The sequence below is a fragment of the Pimephales promelas genome, chromosome 7, assembly GCF_988280905.1.
Source record: "Pimephales promelas chromosome 7, fPimPro1.hap1.1, whole genome shotgun sequence".
Classification (NCBI taxonomy): domain Eukaryota; kingdom Metazoa; phylum Chordata; class Actinopteri; order Cypriniformes; family Leuciscidae; genus Pimephales; species Pimephales promelas.
The window spans coordinates 40,373,759-40,396,595 of record NC_142775.1 but is presented as its reverse complement, the minus strand read 5'-3'; the positions used below and the strand labels follow the sequence as shown (position 1 = coordinate 40,396,595).

At 38.4% G+C, this 22,837-nt stretch overlaps 1 protein-coding gene across 3 annotated transcripts; it reads left to right on the top strand.

The window, feature by feature from the left end:
• Window positions 1-188: 188 nt before the first annotated feature.
• Window positions 189-22,611, top strand: LOC120478211 (uncharacterized). 3 transcript variants are annotated; one of them, XM_089133495.1, is made up of 6 exons: window positions 189-366; window positions 20,174-20,497; window positions 20,709-21,035; window positions 21,172-21,492; window positions 21,688-21,972; window positions 22,057-22,611. In XM_089133495.1, the coding sequence occupies exons 1-6, from the start codon at window positions 321-323 to the stop codon at window positions 22,206-22,208; spliced, it is 1,455 nt and encodes a 484-aa protein (XP_088989621.1). In that variant the 5' UTR covers window positions 189-320; the 3' UTR covers window positions 22,209-22,611. The 3 variants fall into 3 exon arrangements, with proteins under 3 accessions (XP_088989621.1, XP_088989620.1, XP_088989619.1); XM_089133494.1 differs by lacking the exon at window positions 189-366 and adding an exon at window positions 13,378-14,145; XM_089133493.1 differs by lacking the exon at window positions 189-366 and adding an exon at window positions 15,068-19,977.
• Window positions 22,612-22,837: the final 226 nt, after the last annotated feature.

Sequence of the window (22,837 nt, the reverse complement as noted above, 5' to 3'; positions counted from 1 at the left end):
AATATGTTTGTGTGTATATATTATAGCAAATTATTAAATTATAGCAAAATAAATAATTAATACTAAAATAACACTGGATTAATCAATTAATTCTAAACTGTTTCTTTGATTCACATATTTTACGTTAAACTAAAGCTACCTTTTCTCTCTATGGGAGTGGGAGTGGCCAGGCTCTCCGTAGACGGACTCTGGTGGTTTACTCACTCAGTAAAGAAGAGAATAGACACAGAGCAGCTTCACATCAGCTCATCTGTCATTTTATTCCTGAAGCCGTTTTGAAGAGTTTGTCTTTTCATATTTGTGGACTGAAAGTGTTGAAGATGTTTCGGATTGTTTTCTTCTGTCTGTGTTTCTGGCGTCTGGATGGTGAGTTGTTGGTTAAATATGTTTTTAAGTTAAATATGGTTAAATATGTTCTTAAGGCTTCAGTTGTTTCTCTTCTGGTACCATGTAGCCTAATAAATGATTGGTTAAGAATAGTCAGAGAGGATTAACATTCACTGTTGCAGGACACTTTGGCTGTGTCGCATTGGCATCAGACTGTAATTGCCGTTACAGTGTGTGTGTGTGTGTGGGGGGGGGGGGGGGGGGGGCTTGTTAATAATAGGCTTGTTTGTGCGCCTTGCCTCGCCTGAAATCATAGCCATGCACAGTGAGAGGAGTGAAGAAAGTGGATCAGACACCTGCCAGATCAAAGATGGATCGCGGGATTCGCGCTCGTGCACAGTGTTGATAATAAACTGGGTGTAATTGATGTTTCTTTCAATATGAAAACAAATACAATGATATAAGACACCCAAAGTAGGCTACTTGTTATTTAATTCCATTTCAAATATGAGTTTATAAATAATTTATTTCTAGTGTGTGTTTTTTATAGCCTATGCGTTTATAAAATTATATTGCATAATCCAGAGATCGCATTGTAGGCTACACAAACCTGTATTTTCAAACTGCGGCTGGCTTGACCGCGGTGAAAAACCGTGTGACTCCGTTTTCATTTGATTATCATTGTACACTTGGCGGCTTAGTTGTAATTTGTGCTAGAACTAATCCCGCTGTGTAAAACATATTTTAAGCCTAGCTACAGTTGCTGATTTGTTTCAAAACGGTGCTGTTTCAGCCAACAAGACAGTAAGGTAATATAAAGTTAGATTTGGTGATGTACACACAGCCAACTCAGAAACTGAAGAAAAAAAAAACCTATGATGAAAAAAAATTAATTGCATGGTATCGAAACACTCTTTGTCCAGTATCTTCACGAAATGTTATAAAAACTTTCCAGAAATTTGCGGGAGACCGTCTTCCGGCAGCGAGCGAAAAAGACAGCCTAACTATGTAAAAGGTCCTTACATTTAAATGTATACAATGTTTGCTTATTTAGTTATCAACCATCCTCAATGAAAAGGAATTACCATTTCTGATTATGAATATCGAATTAGTCAATTTGCTGATGATACAGTAATATTTTTAAAAGACAAATCTATAGTTAAAAAAGCTCTGAATATTATTTCAGTTTTTTCAGGAGCACAGGCTCACCCTAGTGAAGAAAAGTATGCCAAGTATACTTGCAGCCAGACTAATTGTCAGTATATTTCAAGTAGTACTAAATTAATGATTAGTTAAATTGAAGTTGGGGCTATTTTGGATAATTTATTTTTTGTACTAAGTGTATTTTAGTTATAATTAAATTATACTAAAGTATACTTGAAATTGTCTCAATTTAGCATCGAAAAGTACACTAAAAGTATAAATATATTACAACTTCATGTTATTTAATAATGTAGGGTACTTTGAAAGTATACTTCCAATGCATTGTTACAATGATCATTTTTAGCACATATTAAAAAATATGCATTTTTTAAGACAAGTGCAAATAAATATAGGTACTTATAAAAAATAAACAGAACTTTCACTTTCAAGTATATTTTTGTAAAATATAAATTAAAATTAGCCTATTTTAAAGTGTGTTAAAAATTGTATTGTGAAAATAGTCAAAAGTATGCAGCTAATTTAATTTTTGTATATTTAATAGTACATTTTTATTATTATATTTGCAATGTACTATAAAGTGCGTATATCACACATTTAATTTCTATACGCTAAAAATGTTTGTTTGTTTTTTTTTGTTTTTTTTCCGTGCATACACTACGCACTGTAAATCACTTGGGTAGGATTGGGGGTGGGAGTGTGTGTGTGTGTATTACACGCCAAATAGTGCGTAGCCTATCATATGCACGCGAAACTGGCTCAACGGGGAAATCGAAACAAAAACAAACACAAGAGGAACGGCAAATCAACTAAACCGAATACAAAAAAAAAAAACATAATTAGCAATACACAAATAACCACAAAACATGTTTTACTTTAATCTCATTACATAAAATCAAGGCACTTACAAATACTCTATACAAACTTTAAATTATCTGCAACACACATCCACCAATCCTGGACTAACTTCCAAGATGAACGATCGCTATCAACGGCCTACACATCCACAATTTGCATTAAAAACAATTTCCTAAAACAAGACTTAACTAGAAGGAGATCTGTCCAACCATTCATCTGGTGCTAGATTAAAACCACAGTCCAATTAGTACAAAATTTTTTGAAATTTCGATTTAAGCTGTGTAACTAAAATAAGAAAACTGTTTAAACTATTAACCACAGCAGCAAGCCAATGACCAGCATCAGACTGAAAAGTCGCATTCCTCCAAGGGCAGGTGTTAAGGCAAATGGCGACCCCTGCTGATCGATTGGAGCCATGACTCGGGATGGGCAACGATTAATCGCGATTAATCGCATCCAAAATAAAAGTTTGTTTACATAATATATGTGTGTGTGTATATAAATAATTTGTATATATAAATACACACACATGCATGTATTTAAGAAATATTTGAATGTATATACTTTATATATATTTATACATAATAAATATTATATAAAATATAAATATTTGATATATTAATAACACATTTTTCTTAAATATACACATACATGTGTGAGTATTTATATATACAAATTAATTATACACACTACACACACATATATTATGTAAACACAAACTTTTATTTTGGATGCGATCAATCGCGATTAATCGCCCGCATCTAAAAAGCAGCCTCTTCCTCAGTAGAGTGAGTCTCTTGTAGAAAAACTAAATTTGACTTCTGCCTCTTGCAAAACAAAAATATACCTTTGCGTTTTACATTGTCCTTGAGTTCCCTTGCGTTTAACGAACAACAAGATAAACGAGATTTCAACAAGAACATGCGCCCACTGGAACTCACAAGAGTGTCAATAAGCAATCGACAATAAGATTAGAAAAATAAAGAGCAACACTTACAAAAAAGCCTCTTAAAAAAAACACACATTTCCCAAGACTTCATTATCAGGCAAAAATGTGCTTCCCTTCAACGAAAGCGAAGGGACGAAAGTATGGCACTTTCCCTTCAGTATGCGCTTGTTAAATATCTTTATTGAAGTCCTCAGCGAAACGAATGCTCTCCTCCTTGCACACGGTTGATCCTTTTGACAATGTCCATATTTGATCTCTGTAGATTCGATTATTGAGCGTAATGAATTACTAAAACAAAGAAAAGAAAGGCCAGCGCTGGGAAGTTAGAAAAATAGCTTAGCTTACAATACACAGCCTACCGAATAATATAGAGTTTCTCAACTGGTTATTCAACCAATAAGATCATAAATGACATCATATCATATCAAATTGTATAACAATTCTATAAATGCTCAGTATCCGGCAAAGTACAAACATGGAAAGTAATGTGCAAGTAAGGCTCTTGCTGGATAATAGCTGAGAGAAAGAAAACACATTTCTAACAGAGGCCTACGATTCCCTTCTCTTCTGCCAATATAAACCGTATCAAACGCCTCTTCTATTTCCCAGCACACACCAGGAGCAATCTCGGCCAGCTGGATTATCCCTCCCTGTTGGATGCTCTCATTCTGTTTCTCCAACAAGCCTTTATAGCGATCCAAGTCTCCCACCCTTGGCCTCAGCAGGCCTCATCAGAAAGCTCCAGCTGCGACATAGCTTCCTTCTGCTTGTGAACTTTCATCTCTTGCTTAACCTCAGAAATAGCATTACAATTCTCTTCCATTTTTTTTTTTTTTTTTTGTTCCAAGGGTATGCTCCCCTGTATAAGAAAATGTTAAATATTCCATATTTTATATGTGGCATTGATTCAACAAGGTGCTGAAAGCATTCTTTAGAAATGTTGGCCCATGCTTGAGCCAAGAAAACATCCCCACACCATTACACCAGCACCAGCCTGCACAGTGGGAACAAGGCATGATGGATCCATGTTCTCATTCTGTTTACGCCAAATCATCTGAATGTTCAACAGAAATCCAGACTCATCAGACTAGGCAACATTTAATCCAGTCTTCAACTGTCCAATTTTGGTGAACTCTTGCAGATTGTCGTCTCTTTGTCCTATTTGTAGTGGAGATGAGTGGTACCCGGTGGGGTCTTCTGCTGTTGTAGCCCATCCGCCTCAAGGTTGTGTGTGTTGTGTCTTCACAAATGCTTTACTGCATACCTCGGTTGTAATGAGTGGTTATTTCAGTCAAAGTTGCTCTTCTATCAGTCCTTCCAGAAAAACGCAGAGTTTTTTGTGATTGTTGCGGGCAAAATCCTTGATTACGCCGCCCGTTTTCTTTAAAAATGCAGCCCATTCTCACCCCCAAGGCGTCACTTAACTGACGCCTTGGGAAGCATTTGGACATGCTTCAATATCTGACGCTTTAGGCGCCCTCTAGCGTCAGTTAGATGACGCCCTAGGATCGTGTGTACCCTACCCCCACCCCACACCTAAACCTAACCGCGTCCTCTAACTGACGCTTTCCTTTAGTTAGATGACGCCGTAGGATCGCGTCATGTAAGTGACGCTAAAGGGCGCCTAAAACGTCAAATATTGAAGCATGGTCAAAGGTGACGCCTTGGGGTGAGAATGCGTTGTAAAAATGTGATGGAATATGCGGGATATGTATGCAATTTTATGCAATGAAATTGCAGGAATTTGCAAAAATTACGGGAACTTGCAAAAACTGCGGTTTGATGAAAAAGAGAAAAAAAGTGATTCCCCCAACATCCTGATGTCTCTAGGCTAATGTAAGAGTCATTTCCCGTCGCCGTCATGTAATTGCGTCTCTTCATAACGTTTCCATGGAAACAGGGGGAAATGGCTGCTCTTGCGTGAAGCAAACGCAACATTTTCCAACTTTCTGCTAAGATATATGAGACTTTTTGCAACGAAAATGCGAGGATTATGAAATCATGCAAACCCCACATATTTTGCAAGGAAATCGGCAATTTATGCGGCGAAAGTGCGGCGTATTTGAAAAAATGCGGCCCCCGCATAAATATGCGGACTTTGGCTGATTTTGCATTGAATTCAGCGATCGCATAATCGCGTTTTTCTGGAGAGACTGACCAGCTTGAATCAGTCGGCCCATTCTCCTCTGACCTCGAGCATCAACACAGCATTTTGGCCCACAGGACTGAACCATACTGGATGTTTTTCCCTTTTCACTCCATTCTTTGTAAACCCTAGAAATGGTAACTTGTGTGGTAATAACTGAGCAGATTGTGAAATACTCAGACATCAACAACCATGCCACACTCAAAACTGCTTAAATCCCCTTTCTTACCCATTCTGACAATCAGTTTGAGTTCAGGAGATTGTCTTGACCAGGACCACACCCCTAAATGCATTGAAGACACTGCCATGTTAATGTTAATGAGAAATTGAACCGATGTTCCTAATAATCCTTTGGGTGAGTTTACGTACATTTGCCAATGGTTTTTATTCATATCAGACACAAAGTGTAAAAAACTATAAAGTCAATTATTTTTCTCTTTCATGTATTTCGAGAGAAACTGATTGAATCTCTGAACTGCGGCCCAAACACGGCGGCCATCTCACGTTACAGATCAAGATCATTTATAAAGTTTTATTAAACGACAAAACAAACTCACTTACACGTATTTGAGAATCGAAATAGAGGATAGTTGATGACATGGTAAGCAAGTTTATTAATATTCAGAAATGGGCTGCCGGCTAAACATCGTGATGTCTGTCAGTCATCGGCCCAACCCTAGTACTAACATTTATTAATATCTACTAAACATGTATGGATATGGTTTCTGTGTCTTTATTTGATTTTGTAAATGTTAGTTAAAGCCCAATAACATTTAAACAATAACACAAAACCAAATAAAACCACAGCATAAGTTTACAGTAAATTCAGTAGTTGTTACAACATTAAATTAAAAGTGTATTTTTATTTAGTTTTTGTCTCATCTTTTGTCTTTGTATTAATGAAGAATATTATTAACATCACATTTAAGTGATTTATAGTATTTCAGTGAAGCTTCATCAAACCAACATCGAGTGATTTCAAAGCTTTAATCTGTGAAAAACTCTGTTCTTCAGGTGTGTTTGATAAAGATGAAGAGAAGATTATGCTGAAGGGAGAATCATTCACTCTAAGCTCTGATCTCACTGAAATAAAGGATGATGATGTGATTCAGTGGAGGTTTAAATATTATAAGCCTGAATCTTTAATCGCTGAAATCAATGTAACGGCCGACAGAATCGCTGTATATGATGATGTTCTTGATGGGATATTCAGAGACAGACTGAAGCTGAACAAACACACTGGATCTCTGACCATCATAAACATCACTAAACAGACTGGACATTATTCTCTACAGATCAACGGTGTGAGGAAGAGAACGATCAGTATTGTTCGCTTTGGTGAGGCTGAACACATTTGTTTCACCTGTTTTTAATGACAACATTTAAATTAATTCATTCACCATTTTGATTATTTTTGTTTGTTTTAGGAGTTTATTTCAAACTGACATTTTAAACTATTTAGTAAAACATTATTAAGTGATTTCACAGTATTGATCTGGCCAACCTTGTTTGTGTTTCGTCTGTGTGTGTTTTTTTAGGATCAGAACCAGTGACTCTGAGGTCAGCGATGAAGGGAGAATCAGTCACTCTAAACTCTGATCTTACTGAAATAAAGGATGATGATGTGATTCAGTGGAAGTTTGAAGATGATGATAAGAATGAAACCTTAATCGCTGAATTCAATAAACGGGCCGACAGAATCGCTGTATATGATGATGTTCTTGATGGGAGATTCAGAGACAGACTGAAGCTGAACAAACACACTGGATCTCTGACCATCATAAACATCACAACTGAACATGCTGGACATTATAAACATTATCCTAAATCTTTGTGGAGTTCACCCACTATTCTCTCTGTCTTTGGTAGGTTAAATATTTGTTTTACCATTTCATGTTGTAATCAAACGAAATAATATTAAAGGGGTGGTAAAATGCCCTTTTCACAAGATGTAAAATAAATCTCAGAGTGTGTGAAGTTTTAGCACAAAATACCCCACAGATATTGTATATCGCATGTTAAAGTTGTCCCTTTTTGAGGGTTTGCAAAAACGCACCGTTTTGTGTCTGTCCCTTTAAATGCAAATGAGCAGCTGCAGAGGGCGGGGTTTCAAGAGCTTGTGTTAGCAGCTGCGATCATAGAGATCCATAATAAAGGTTAGTTATACCACACTCGATTCTGATTGGCTGGAAGGTGTGCAGTAAAACCGTTTAATGCACAGTTAGTTCCAGTCAGTTTGATTACAGTCAGAGACTATTTATATAGAGACATGCCACTTCCTCAATCCTTAATACAAATGTAGAGGGAAAACCCGTAACACCAAAGATGGCGGTTGTATGCATATGCCCCGCCCCTCCCGCTGGACAGCCAATCGTCTTCTTTTAACGGTCAAGCCGGGAAACATTTAAATACGTTACTGTTTGAAAAGGCGGCAGATTAGATATGCAGTGTATGTATGTGTGCGTTGTGTAATTATCAGACATCCCAAGTCTCCCAGAAGTTCCGGGTGTCTCCCGCAGATTGATAGAGGCTCGCTGATGCCCGCAAATTACTTCAAATCTCCCAGAATCTAGAGCGAGCGAGCAAGAGCGCACACATACTGTGTATTAAACTGTGCAGCACGTGCGACAGAGAGCGAGAGAACCCTTGCGCATGCGCAGTAAAAGTACAACCTGTGGGAAAAAACAGCGTTTTAAACCTTATTTTGGGGCAAAGTCATCAAACTTTTTCAGCGATTTTTATCATATTTTACTGCTGTTTCTATACATGCAGTTTTTATGTCCTGGTGACCAGTGAAAGTGCAGTTCTGACTCTCTGCCCATTCATTTAGATAGGAGCCTGGTCTTGTTAAGCCCGAAATAGCTGCCCGGATGCGTTGCCAAGATGGCAGCCGAGTGGCATGACTTGCCTAAAAGGACTTTGTTATTGTCGAAATGTATCGCTATAAACATTGGTAACCATAGTAACACAGTTAATTCACTAACCCGGAGGAATGTCGTGTAGTCCATACCAGCCATTTGTTGTAGTCATTTCCTTTAAAGGGCAGCAATTATGCCCCTTTTTACAAGATGTAATATTGGTCTCGGGTGTCCCCAGAATGTATTTGTGAAGTTTCAGCTCAAAATACCCCATAGTTAATTTATTATAACCATTTGAAAATGTCATTTTGGGGCCTGCTTAAAAATGAGCTGTTTCGGGGACTATACCACCTTAAATGCAAATGAGCTGCATATCCCCGCCCTGCCTTTGGATGAGGGCGTAACTTGATACCTATGGCAGTCGGTACTGAGAGAGTGAGAGAAACCGCTGTTTTGAATGTCATTCAGCGTACGTTTGAATCGGAATATATAAATAGTACGAAGAGACTCCGGCAGAATAAACACATGAGAATGGACCAGTACGTCTCGGTATGGTTATCTGATACATTTATGTACTTATCAGTCCCTCCAGAAAAACGCGATTATGCGATCGCTGAATTCAATGCAAAATCAGCCAAAGTCCGCATATTTATGCGGGGGGCCGCATTTTTTCAAATATGCCGCACTTTCGCCGCATAAATTGCCGATTTCCGTGCAAAATATGCGGGGTTTGCATAATTTCATAATCCTCGCTGCAAAAAAAGTTTCGTTGCAAAAAAGTCACATGTATCTTAGCAGAAAGTTGAAAAATGTTGCGTTTGCTTCACACAAGAGCAGCCATTTCCCTCTGTTTCCATGGGAACGTTATGAAGTGACGCAATTACGCGACGCCAGACAGACTCACGGAGGCGATTGACATCTCACAAATCGAACTCGTATAACTGTCTGTCACACGTTCTACTGTCACATCGTTACTTAATAAACAACATAAGATAAAAGAAGTAGCATCAAACAGAAATTACCCGCACACATGGGGTGTTCGAGGCGCACATAACACGGCAGAGAGTTCAACAAGGAGCGCACAGCTCTTAAAGGGGCCACACCTTATTTACACTCATTACAGTCTGAAATAAAACAAGATGAGAAATTAAACATTCCCAGCACTTTCTATGATGTAGTATGCTTGCTTATCAAAGGAAGTGATAAGAAATGACTCTTACATTAGCCTAGTGAGATCAGGATGTTGGGGGAATCATTTTTTCTCTTTCTCTTTTTAATCAAACCGCAATTTTTGCAAGTTCCCTCAATTTTTGCAATTTCCTGCAATTTCATTGCATAAATATCCCACATATTCCATTGCATTTTAAAAGAAAACGGGCCGCGTAATCAATCAATTTTTGCCCGCAACAATCACAAAAAAACTCCGCGTTTTTCTGGAAGGACTGAAAACTATTATGGTAAATATTATATATAAATGTCGCAAATTTTTTCACAAATTTTTGGAAATTACCACCACAAAATCAGTCATTTTGATCGCAAAAATCACACAAAAAAATCGTGAAATCCTGGAGGGACTGACTTATAGAGTTGTAGCAGCTAATCGCGTCCGGATGTGCAGCAGCAACACACACACACACACACACACACACACACACACACACACACAGACACACACAAACACTGAAGCTCAAACTGGCGCAATATTTTGAAACTACATACACATTCTGTGATAAAGTTTGCTACGTAACTTACAAGCGAAATTTATGCGAGGGACCTGTGGCGTCATGTTTACTTGTCATACAGGTGCTTCGGTGGCAAATGTGAGAAGATGGCTAACTTACAGAACAACAACATACAGTATATGCAGTTTTTAATACAATATCTTTAAAAATATATAAACGTGTGGTTACACACTATACAAACAAGGTTTAAATTATATAGCCTACACAGACATCCTACGACGACAACAACTTTAGACGCATTTGTTGTTGAATTGGCTGACATTGACTGAAAAGACACTTATAAAATACACATAAAATACACGTACTGTTACTGGAGGTGACGGTGGATCGCAAACAGTAGATGACGATCCACACTTGAGGATTAACTTTTAAGCCACAACAACAGGATTAACCCACGACAGAACGTTTACGTTTCCAAGAGACATTACCGGCTGTCGTTGAAACAATGAAGGATGGTGTACAGATCACCGAGGGCGGGGTCTATGCCACAACCACACTGTCAATCAAACCCCTTGCTCACTTTCTACGTCACAAAGAGCTGAATCTTAGAACAGCTCGTTCTGACACGGTGCACATGATTTATTGAGATTGTAAAAAAAACACTGGGTGGATTTTTATCATTTTAGGGTGGTTTTGCTCACACACAGCCAACACACATTTATGTTCAAACACCATGTAAAAGTGAATTTGCCATAATAGGTGCCCTTTAAAATCAAATATCTTCCTTTGCTTTGAACTGAGCGCTGTAATTTGCAGATGTTTATGCTTCTCCAACAGCAACATTAACTAAAGTTAGAAAAGTGAAATCGTGTTTTACCACCCCTTTAACTAAACACCATTTTGTTTTATGATATTGTTCATTTGAAATCTAACTCTGTTTCTGTTTGTTGATCCAGTTGAAATATCAGTGATGGAGGGAGAATCACTCACTATAAACTCTGATCTCACTGAATTAAAGCGTTATATATGGATTCGGTGGATGTTTGGAGATGAAAACATTTTAATCGCTGAAATTTATGTAAAGGCCGACAGAATCGCTGTATATGATGATTATCTCGGGAGATTCAGAGACAAACTGAAGCTGAACAATCAAACTATGTCTCTGACCATCACAAACATCACAACTGAACAAGCTGGAGATTATAAGATCAAATGTATGAGAAAAGATAACAGTTTCTCATTAAATGCTTTCAGAGTTTCAGTCTCTGGTGAGTAGAGATCATATCTCCTGTCCTTCAAACACTCTTGTTGTTTTTTTAACTAATTATTTACATATTTATTAATTGTTGATTCATTGTTGTAGTTTGAGATGCTCATATAAACACTGATTGAACCGAAATAAGATTGTTGATTAGATTTGTTCTTATTTTTCTTTTTCTCTCATGTTTTCCAGCTCGTCTGCCTGTTCCTGCCATCAATAGAGACTGTTCTTCATCTTCATGTTCATCATCATCATCATCATCATCATCACCACAATCATGCTGGCATTTACTGTATGCTTATTTTCATGTGGCTTATTTCCATCTTAGAACATAATTTGAGAACAAACAGCAATATATTTTCTCACTTACTCATTAATTCAATTTGAATGTATTTGTATAGCGCTTTCCACAATATTGTTTCGAAGTAGGGGTGTGCGATATTGACAAAAAAATGATACATCGATCAAAAATAGCACTAAAATACCATTGAACACTAAATATTCCCTTATGTAAAAACTTCTATAATCAAAAATACAAAAAACTAGCCCATAGTATTCTCAATGACTAACTTCAGATTTGTCCAATATTGCACTGTGGAAAAAATATGTATGTAAACAGATTCTATTGTAAACAAAGTCTACGATTTATAGACTAAGGTAAAAAAATGTAACGTCGTTAAAAGCCGTTTAAAACCATCTCTCTCAACCGCTTGAATTGGCACCATGTCTCTGGTAGCCTAATGTAATTGGGGACAGCGTTTGTTATATCTTGTCATCTGTCGCTTTTTCTGTCATAAGGAACTTTCTATGTAAATTAATCGGGCAAAGTTTGTTGCGTGTGTTTTTTATTTTACCCCTTCAGCTGCAGGCGCGTCGTGTTCGGCTGTTCATAATCCTCATATTAAGTGCGGTGAGTCGATTCGAAGATGAAGAGATTGATGGTCGTCGAGCTGCTTTTGACACATATTGCAGATCAGCGTCTTTTGACTAAACCAAACCACCTCCATGCTGGTGAATCTGTGATGACGACCCACGTATAGGAATTAAATCTAGCGTGGATTGTGAGTTGGCTGGTGTTTGAATATCTTCTTCTCTCACCGTTTCTTTGCTCATTTTAGGTGTGTGGTTGACATCGGCTGCGGCTGGATGCAACCGATCGGCGAGAACAGCCGCGTGCAGGCGGGGAGGAGCTGCAAATGGAGACGTGAAGTCGGACAATTTCTGGTTCCCGTAGTGACGGCTCACGTGGTGTTTGCATGCTTTACCACAGCTGAAGTGAAATAAATGCAACATTTGCCAAATAAACAGATATTTCAGACACATTTTCATTCAACACTTTACTGCTTCATACAGCATCTGTTTGAACTAGAATAAAGTTCAAAATAAGCCTATAATCAATGACGTGGAATCAACGTTTTTTTAATCAGTTTTATTTTGATAAACATGATAAACATGACACAATATAACATCGCGACTAAATGAAAAGAGTGTTTACTGTTATAAAATACTGATTTGTGAGCTTTAGTGGAACTAAATGTGCCAGAATAAACACGAAGCGCACGTGATCGTTGTCATGCGGTGAATCCGGCGAATCGTGGAACAGCTGTGACATCATCAGAGCTCGTGCAGCCGCTCTTAAGAAGCTGCGCTGGCTGAGTCCTCCGGCTACTCTCGTATCGCTCTCGCGGTACTTTGATGGCATACGTCACAGTCACGTGGAGTCAGCGCTGCTTCAAGTCGGACAAAATTTCTAACCGGCATGCACTGTTTCAAGTCAGCCGCCGATCGGTCTGCGCAGAGCTGCATGAAGTCGAACAAGCTTCACGTCTCCGTTTGCAGCTCCTCCCCGTCTGCACGCGGCTATTCTCACCGATCGGTTTCATCCAGCCGCAGCCGATGTCGGACACACCTTATTTTTCAAAGATGGCTACTTCCTGTATTCGCGAAGTTGACTGTGTGTAAAATATCTGAAAAGTTCAGATGCAAAAGCCTCTAAATGCCATTTGAAATTTTCTTCTAAAATGACTATTTTTATCAAGCTTGTATTTTTAAATGGCAATTAATAGGTAATCTTCATTGCCATTTAAGTGAAATTACTGAACTTAAATATACAAGCTTGATAAAAAAAAACATCATTTTAGAAGAAAATTTCAAATGGCACTTAAAGGCTTTTGCATCTGAACTCTTCATCTTCTTATTAAACTGTATGGACACTGACAAAGTTCTCAATGCTTCGGTTTGAATGTAGGGACCCTTATTATGCTACCGTGTTACTGTGGGGCTATTTTGAGCCTTGTTAGTGGTAATAACAAGCGATTTTTATTTGTCATTACTAGTGTTATACGCTAAACTGTTTTTAGAGATAAAACTATTTACATTTCAGGAAAACAAATCTCAGATAACGGTTGACTAGGTAACAATGTTCTCCTTTAAGGGCGGGTAGTTGAAAACGTCGGTCGGGTGCGGGTTGTTTATACATTGACCCGCGCATCACTGATGAAGACGATTCATCCGCTGTTCTTCATCAATAATGCTTGCATGTGCAATAACTTTAGCTGATGCTTTCTTATCAAAGTAGCAAACTGTTGCTTAAGACACTTTTCACACATTTGTGTTGAACATGACATTTTTTAATCTAGAGGAAGTCGAGGCGCACTTGATAAACATCAGAAAGTGAATTATCAGAAAGAAAGTGTAAGATGGTCACATGCATAAACACTTAAAGATTTGCAATTTCATGAGATGTTGGTGGAGTTTAATTTCATGTTACTACAGAGCAGCTTCACATCAGCTCATCTGTCATTTTATTCCCGAAGCCGTTTTGAAGAGTTTGTCTTTTCATATTTGTGGACTGAAGATGTTTCGCACTGTTTTCTTCTGTCTGTGTTTCTGCCGTCTGGATGGTGAGTTTTAAATGTGACTTCAGTTGTTGTTCTTCATGTAATAAATTACATGTTAAATTAGTCAGAGAGGATTAACTGTTATTCTCATATGGAAATAATTGAGCTGTGATTTTACTGTGAGATCGAGTTTGTATTCAGGTCCAAACTCCGTTATTAGAATAGGCAAATATAGTGGGGGTCAGGACCCGATCTCTTCTTTATAATTAATTTAAATATAACTAAATGATACATACACAAGCTATATATTAGAGCTACACAATTCGGGATAATTTGAGAATAAAAGTAGAGATCACGATTCTAAACAAACAACTTAAGAAAATAACATAATTTATGTCAATTGCTGAAGTCTATTAAAGATGTTTAATTAATCTGAATTAGCTCTTGACCTAGCAAGGGCTGTTGATCTAGTAGGTGATCCAATTCAGGAGTCGTCCACCGAAACTCAGAGGGGTTCTGCCCATAGTGTGGGCCCGGGCAAGAGGTGAAAACGCTCCTTCAAAAGAGGGCTATAGAGCCCTTTTGCGCCGGCGACGTCACAGTTACGTCACGGCGTTAGCTGGAGGCAAAACAAAGTGAAAACTGGAGGCGGCCAATGCAAACCAGCACAGATTCGGCTACAAAATAAGGAGCTTAAATTACTTTTATTATTTTTAAATGTCATCTTATTGTGTTGTTTGGTGCAAGTATCAATGAAAAATGAGTATGCTGTATCTGGATTTTTTATTTCCAGAAAATATTCACATGATTAAAATCCAACCGTAATGACACTCTTTACATTGTCGTCTTCTCTGCCCTAGCTCGGCAGAAATGCGGATCATACACACACGTCTTGTACAGGACCATTCAGCACATAGTTATAGGCATGCCCACAGTTTGTCTTTACGATCAGTTTCTCTATAAGGTAGGTGTAGAAGTCAGGCCACTCAACCGAGGTAACGTAATGTTAGCCTGTCAGATCGTCCATGCATCGAGTGAGCGTGTAGGCGGCTACGGGCCGGCCAATCTGGTTCTGTCCATTAAAAATAACTTTTGGAAATAACAGTCGTGGAGAGTGAGTGACCTTACACATTAAGATAAAATCTGATTTTCTCCAGTCATTGTTAAAAAACAAGCTAATAAAACTTGCTAACTAGCGTTAGTGAAGTGGGCAGAGGGATCGTTCTGCCTCCACCTAAGCTCCGCCCACAAAAAACATCACCATGTTTACCAACTGTAAAAGGGTCTATAGAACGGGTTCCTCCTCCCAGTTTGGAGCTAGGTTATTACAGACGATATTTCATCGTTCCAAGGAAGTAGGGATGCACCGAAACGAAAATTCTTGGCCGAAACCGAAAAAGAGGAAACCAAGGCCGAAAACCGAAAACCGAAACACCGAAATAAATTATGCCAATTATTAGTATCATTGCATTTATGGCTATGACTGTGTACAAACTTCACTAAAATCAAGGCATTGCAATTGCATAAATTAATATAACATTTTCAAAGAATAAATCAATTACAATATATGCAAATATTTATTTAGCACAATGCACAGTATAAAATAAAATTCAAACTAAAATGTTTAACTTGACCCCACTCATGTGCACACTAAATAATAATCTACTGGCCTGCAGAAAGGTTTTAAAATGAAATGTTCTCTCAAAAACAAAGCCGAGCGCAAACTTCTCATCACACTAGCACCCAGTTTGCATGTCTAAATTAGTTGCATTTTAAAAATGTGGCATACAATAGCATAAAAAGCCTTTTTAAATGAACAATGGTCCATGTTTAATACAAATGTACATGAAACTTAATGAAACATGTTTAGTGAATGTAGAAAATATTTAAGAGAGCATTAATTTAGTTCTATACATACATGTTCCCATATACATATTTTTTTTTTGTAATGTAACAAGCAATAATCTCAGGGTTTACTGGGTTTTACGTGATTATTTTTGTATTGGTGGTATACTAAAAAATAAACATTGTCATGTATTTATCTTTCTTCTTCTCATCGATTCCTGATGGTTAGAGGACAGGTACTTGAGTCGTCCCCTGTCGTTTCAAGGAATAGTACAACAAGACGCGCAACGGAGTGCGCGTCAAGACTCGCGCTGCCTCCGCAGCGCGAGTCTTATTTATAATTTCTAATTGTTTCATCCACCTTTATCTGCTCTAAACAATGCGTGCCGCCATGACGACGAATCCGGTTGCGAGCGGGTCAAGAGCGGTGAGCGCGCTGTCTGTGGAGACTCGCGCTGCCTTGTTTATACTTTCGCCTGCCTCCGCAGCCCGAGTCTCCACAGACAGCGCGCGCACCGCTCTTGACCCGCTCACAACCGGAGTCGTCGTCATGGCGGCACGCATTGTTTAGAGCAGATATAGGTGGATAAACAAGGTTTCCGTCTCCTCGCGGGTTCAGATACACTGAAATACGTCCGCACCGCAGACATGTTGCTTCAGACAAGCACGTGCAGGTCGCGGTTTCTGTTTGCGTCATCACAACATTTCGGCCGTATTGTTTCGGTGATAAAAGTCTTTCGGCCGAAAACCGAAAATGCTCTTTTGGGCCATTTTCGGCCGAAAATTTTCGGCGGCCGAATATTCGGTGCATCCCTACAAGGAAGGATGGTGGGGAGCGTCCAATTTTAGATTTGCGCCTATTAAATCGCTCGCTATAGGGAACCTCAATTCAAGATGCTCACTATCGAGCAGGTCGTGTCACAAATCAGGACCGAGGGCTGGTTTGTCACGATAGATCTAAAGGACGCTTACTTCCACAACCCAGGAAGTTCCTGAGGTTTGCCTTCGGGGGCGAGGCATAGAGAGCCTAAGTCCCGCCCCTCCGCTTCCGGCTCATGGGACCTTATTTCGGAAAAAAATATGTGTGGTAGTCAATGGCGAGAGACAACTTATCTTTTTATTCCGTCTGAACTGTGCCCTGAATTACACATAATTCTGAAAGTCAAAAATGTCACGGTGTAGCGGTCTAGCTATCTCCCCGTACTTTCATGAAATGCATGGATGCAGTACTAGTGCCGCTGAGGCTTCAGGGCATTTGCATTCTCAATTATATCGACGATTGGTTGATTTTAGCTCAGACGAAGCAGATGGCGGTTCGTCATCGAGATGTCATCCTCGCGCATATCAGGAAGTTGGGGTTGAGGCTGAACGTGAAGAAAAGTGTTTTATCTCCTCAGGAGGCCACTTTTCTGGGCGTCGTTTGGGATTCGGTCCCCCGCATTGCTTCGATTCTTCAGAATTAAACCATTTGTCTGTGATGCAAATTTGCAATTCGCAGTTCAGAAGAGAGAGAAGCCATGTTTCCATCCACTTGTCAATCGAATTATCTGAAATTCGGTTAAAAAACTCATGCGGATAAAGCTGGTGAAAGTGTGTTTCCATCCAACGGCTTTAAAGCGAATAAAAACCTGTACGTAATGACGTCACATGCTGTTTTGCGATCAAATTGGTATATCGAATTGATTTGCGACATTTTAAGGTGTTTCCATTTATTTTCGCACTGAATCGAACAACATTCAAGCAAACTTTTGCGAACAAAGTTTTGTTAGACAAAACGGATCGCGCCATCTACCAAAAATGATCAATATTTCACAAGTTGAAGGCTAATAATGCTTATGTGCCAGCTGATTGCGACATATGAATGGGATAATGTATGCGAGGCGGTTGTTGGTTGTATTCGCTATAACAACCGCCTCGCTATATATTATCCTGCTTATTAGCCTACATATAAATCAACCAAATAAATCAATAATTTGACACAAAATATTGCCTTAAAAACGAGTTTATTGATTTAAAAACGAGTATTGCTTCTGCTAAAGAAAATAGTCTCCGAATAGTCCGTCTTTGAACTGCGTCCATGGCAACGGTGTGTTTACTAGCAGCGCCGCAGTCGGTTAACTAGAAATAACAGACCACATTCTACATTACAATTCAACCAAGCCACGTAAAAACAAGCTAAACTAACCTAAGAAAACAGCGACGCTATAAACAATGCTCTATGATGATGCCGATGCACGTATGCCCGACGACAGCGGAGGTGACTGTGGTGTGGGAACGACAGCGCTCCATCAGTTCTGGGAGATCGTGGTTCACGGAAACCCTTTGGTTGAAGCATCTTTTTGCTTTGTCCACTTACATCTGTCTTTGTTGAAATCCGCCATGTGTGCGCAAACAGACTGGCCGGAAATGAACTCGTCTTCTGACGTGTTGCAACCATAAAAGGGCCTAAAACTTAATCACAATTCATTATTTATTCGGCAAATAACGTTTCCATCAGCTTTTATCGCATTAGCCGTATAGCGATCAAGAGAAAATCCGATGAGACCGAACGCATTTCATTTAAATCGATTTTCATGAAATTTCATCGAATTTTACTGTTTCCATAAGGCATTTTTCATTTGATATCACTTAATTCGGATAAAAACGTGTCGATGGAAACATGGCTAGAGAGAAGAGAGAGAGAGAGCGATCTCTCACGCAAAGCCACAGCACGCGCAACACGACAGCCCTTGCTTAATGAGTGACAATGAGGACAGAACTAAACATTCAACGTGGTTACACTTTAGATCTGGGATATTATTCAAATATATTTTGTATTTCGGCTTCCAAAGCTTATAAAAAGGAGATATTTGAGATAAAACCGTTAAAAAACGAGACGATCTGTCCAGCTTAACTTCCTTTACTTCACAGCACTGCGGAGCGCTGTCAGTTTTCCTAAACCCAAACCAACGTAACCGTCAGAATCAGCACGATCGGCGATTGTTGCAAAATGTTGTCTTCTACTGTTGCAAGATAAAAAAAAATGGCTATTAAAAACACAAAAGCCTGCGCAAGAGACGGAGGCGGTGCGCGCTCCGAAACGGACTGCAACGAGACAAGAAAAGTAGCCTATACTTGGGCTTCGTGCGTCCTTAACTATCAAATATACATACAAATGTCAAAAATGACCAGCTCTGAGATTCACTTAAACACAGTTTATTCACTTAAACACAATTATGTCTTAAATGGACGTAAATAATAGGGAGAAAATGATGGTGCATCAGTCCCCATTAGATCTGCACTCGGTCTTAAAGGGGCAGCAGTCTAATAGCCTAAACCTGCTGACGATTCAGCCATTAATGCAAATCAAACAACAAAAGGCAGAGAAAATCACTCACAACTTTAGATTTAATAAGCATTATTCTATCTATGATAAACTATACAGTGCTATTGTATATTTGATTACTATAGGTTTCTTTTCAGACAGAAACAATTACCTGAAAAGATATGTTAGTAGACCTTCCTGAAATTAAAGCACTTTGTATATAATTTGTATCTTTGATTAGTTGTATTCTTGTGTTTGTACTTGTTTTTTTCTTACGTGTCCTTTTTGTATAAACAAAAAAAGCCTGCACATTGCTGCATAACAAAAAGATGTTTTTCTTCGTTTTGCTTTTACTTATTTACATTTCAAAATATAAAGTTTAATTATGTTCTTGATTCTTAAAAAAAAATAAAATAAAAAAAACACCAAAAAGAGCCGATATAATACCGTTAAAGTACCGGATCGATAAGCGGTATCGGTAAGAGTAGTAATACCGATAAAACCTTAACGATACCCATCCCTAGTGGCAAGACCATCATCTATCATGGCATTGTCATGTAAATTGTCTAGAAATCTTGGCAGCGTTTCAGGCTTTGAAACACTTCCTAGCAGACCTGAGAGGTCATCATGTGTTAGTTATGTCCCACCTATGACGTTCCGTCTCTCCATTGGACTGATTGGACTGCACAACGCAGGGGCGTTCCCACAGCGTTCAACGCAGCGTCTCGTTCCCTCAGGAAACAAGGGTTACATACATACATTACAGAGACGTTTTTGTCCCATATATAAATCTATTTATACTATTTCATTTTTCATAGTTTGTCTTTGTGTTGCCGAAGAATATTATTAATATCACATTTAAATGAATTAAAATTATTCTAGTGAAGCTTCATCAAACCAACATCAAGTGATTTTAAAGCTTTGTGAAAAACTGTTCTTCAGGTGTGTTTGCTGATAAAGATGAAGAGAAGATTATGATGAAGGGAGATTCAGTCACTCTAAACTCTGATCTCACTGAAATAAAGGATGATGATGTGATTCAGTGGAGGTTTGGAGATGAAGAAACTTTAATCGCTGAAATCAATGTAACGGCCGACAGAATCGCTGTATATGATGATGTTCTTGATGGGAGATTCAGAGACAGACTGAAGCTGAACAAACACACTGGATCTCTGACCATCACAAACATCACAACTAAACAGATTGGACGTTATCATCTCCAGATCAACGGTGTGAGAAAGAGAAGGGTCTATATTGGTTCCTATGGTGAGGCTGAACACATTAGTTTCACCTGTGTTTAATGACAACATTTAAATTAATTAATTTGCCGTTTTGTTTCCATTTTTGTTTGTTTTGTGATATTATTTCAAACTGACATTTTAGTAAAACATTATTAAGTGATTTCACATCATTAATCTGACAAACCCTGTTTGTGTTTGTTCTGAGTGTGTGTTTTTTTTTTTTTTTTTGGTATCAGGACCAGTGACGTCAGTGTCAGTGATGGAGGGAGAATCAGTCACTCTAAGCTCTGGTCTCACTGAAATAAAGGATAATGATGTGATTCAGTGGAAGTTTGAAGATGAAGAAACTTTAATCGCTAAAATCCATAAACGGGCCGACAGAATCGCTGTAAATTATGATGTTCTTGATGGGAGATTCAGAGACAGACTGAAGCTGAACAATCAAACTGGATCTCTGACCGTCATAAACATCACAACTGAACAAGCTGGACATTATAAACGACATGCTGGAAAATATAAATCTATATTTGGTTCGGTCAGTGATGTCCTCCTCGCTGTCATTGGTTGGTTAAATGTTTGTTTTACCATCTTATTTTTTAAATCAAACAAAACAATATTAAAACACCATTTTGTTTCTTTTCTGTTTTTGTTTTATAATATCAATATCTCTGCTAACTCTGTTTCTGTTTGTTGATCCAGTTGAAATATCAGTGATGGAGGGAGAATCACTCACTATAAACTCTGATCTCACTGAAATAAAGCGTTATGTTTGGATTCGGTGGATATTTGGAGATGAAAACATTTTAATCGCTGAAATTTATGGTGACAGAATCACTGTATATGATGATTATCTCGGGAGATTCAGAGACAGACTGAAGCTGAACAATCAAACTGGATCTCTGACCATCACAAACATCACAACTGAACAAGCTGGAGATTATAAACTACAGCTCAAAAGTAGTGCAGGCGCTGTATTTTCATACCGTTTCTCATTAAATGCTTTCAGAGTTTCAGTCTATGGTGAGTAGAGATCAGATCTCCTGTCCTTCAAATGTTCTTGTTGTTTTACCAATTATTTACATTTTTATTAATTGTTGAATCATTTTCTAGTTTGAGATGCTAGATCATATAAACACTGAACACACTGACTGAGCCAAAAATAAGATTGTTGATTAGATTTGTTCTTATTTCTCTTTTCTCTCTGATGTTTTCCAGCTCGTCTGCCTGTTCCTGTCATCAGCAGAGACTGTTCTTCATCCTCATCTTCATCTTCATGTTCATTGGTGTGTTCAGCTGTGAATGTGGGTCATGTGACTCTCTCCTGGTATAAAGGACCCAGTTTATTGTCCAACATCAGTGTGTCTGATCTCAACATGAGTCTCTCTCTGCCTCTGGATGTGGAATATGAGGATAAAAACACCTACATCTGTGTGCTGAACAATCCCATCAGCAACCAGACTCAACATCTCCACATCCCTCAACTCTGTCACACATGTTCAGGTACGGCTGATATTAGCTGACGTCAGCGCTGATATTAGCGTTTATGAACTGATCTGATCTCAGTTTGATGCTTTTACTCCTCAGACTCTGTCCACTGCTGTGGTCCTACTGAAGCTGTGATCCGATTGGTCCTCTCTGCTCTGGTGGGCGTGGCTACTGTCATTCTTGTGGTTTATGACATCAGATCCAGAAGAGCTGAACGAGATCAAGCTCATATTCACACATCAGAAACCTAATGTGTCATTTATCAGATTACTATTTTTTGTCATTTATTAATCTTCATATATGTGTAATGGCTTTATATGCTGGCATTTACTGTATGTTTATTTTAACATAATCTGAGAACAAACAGCAACATATTTTCTCATGAACTCATTAGTGTAATGTGAGTGTTTGTCATTGTAAATACTGATTCTTTACTGATCGAGTCATTCATATTTGATTGGGGACTTTAAAAATGACTTCTAATCACAGTTAAAGTCTCACATGTCTTGTGTTGTTCTTATAGTTCAGATCTCTAATACTGAAGCTCGACTAAACACACACATTTCTCTCAAAGACACAGATCTCACTTTACTAATGCTGGATTAATCTGTCATTTAATTTGCTTGCCTTTATCAATAAAGATTTTTTATAATACTACATTATCAAACGGGGCTTTTATACATTTGAATTAATTTATGTTTTTGAATGATTCGTCATTAAAATAATGAGAACACAAGGTTCGGGCTATACTGTTGCTAATATGAACTCTGACCACTGATTCTTCACATGCTCGTCCCTGGGCAATGAAAACAAGTGGCTGAACCGTCTTTGCAATGTAGAAAACAGCGTCTTCTCGACATGATGCGATTCAGCTGAAGTA

Bases quoted from the DNA above. Each gene is read 5' to 3' on its own strand.
- LOC120478211 (XM_089133493.1), top strand. From the start codon at position 19,776: ATGGCATTGTCATGTAAATTGTCTAGAAATCTTGGCAGCGTTTCAGGC. The intron at 19,978-20,173 runs GTTACATACATA...ACTGTTCTTCAG, and splicing joins CGTTCCCTCAGGAAACAAGG to GTGTGTTTGCTGATAAAGAT. The intron at 20,498-20,708 runs GTGAGGCTGAAC...TTTTGGTATCAG, and splicing joins GGTCTATATTGGTTCCTATG to GACCAGTGACGTCAGTGTCA.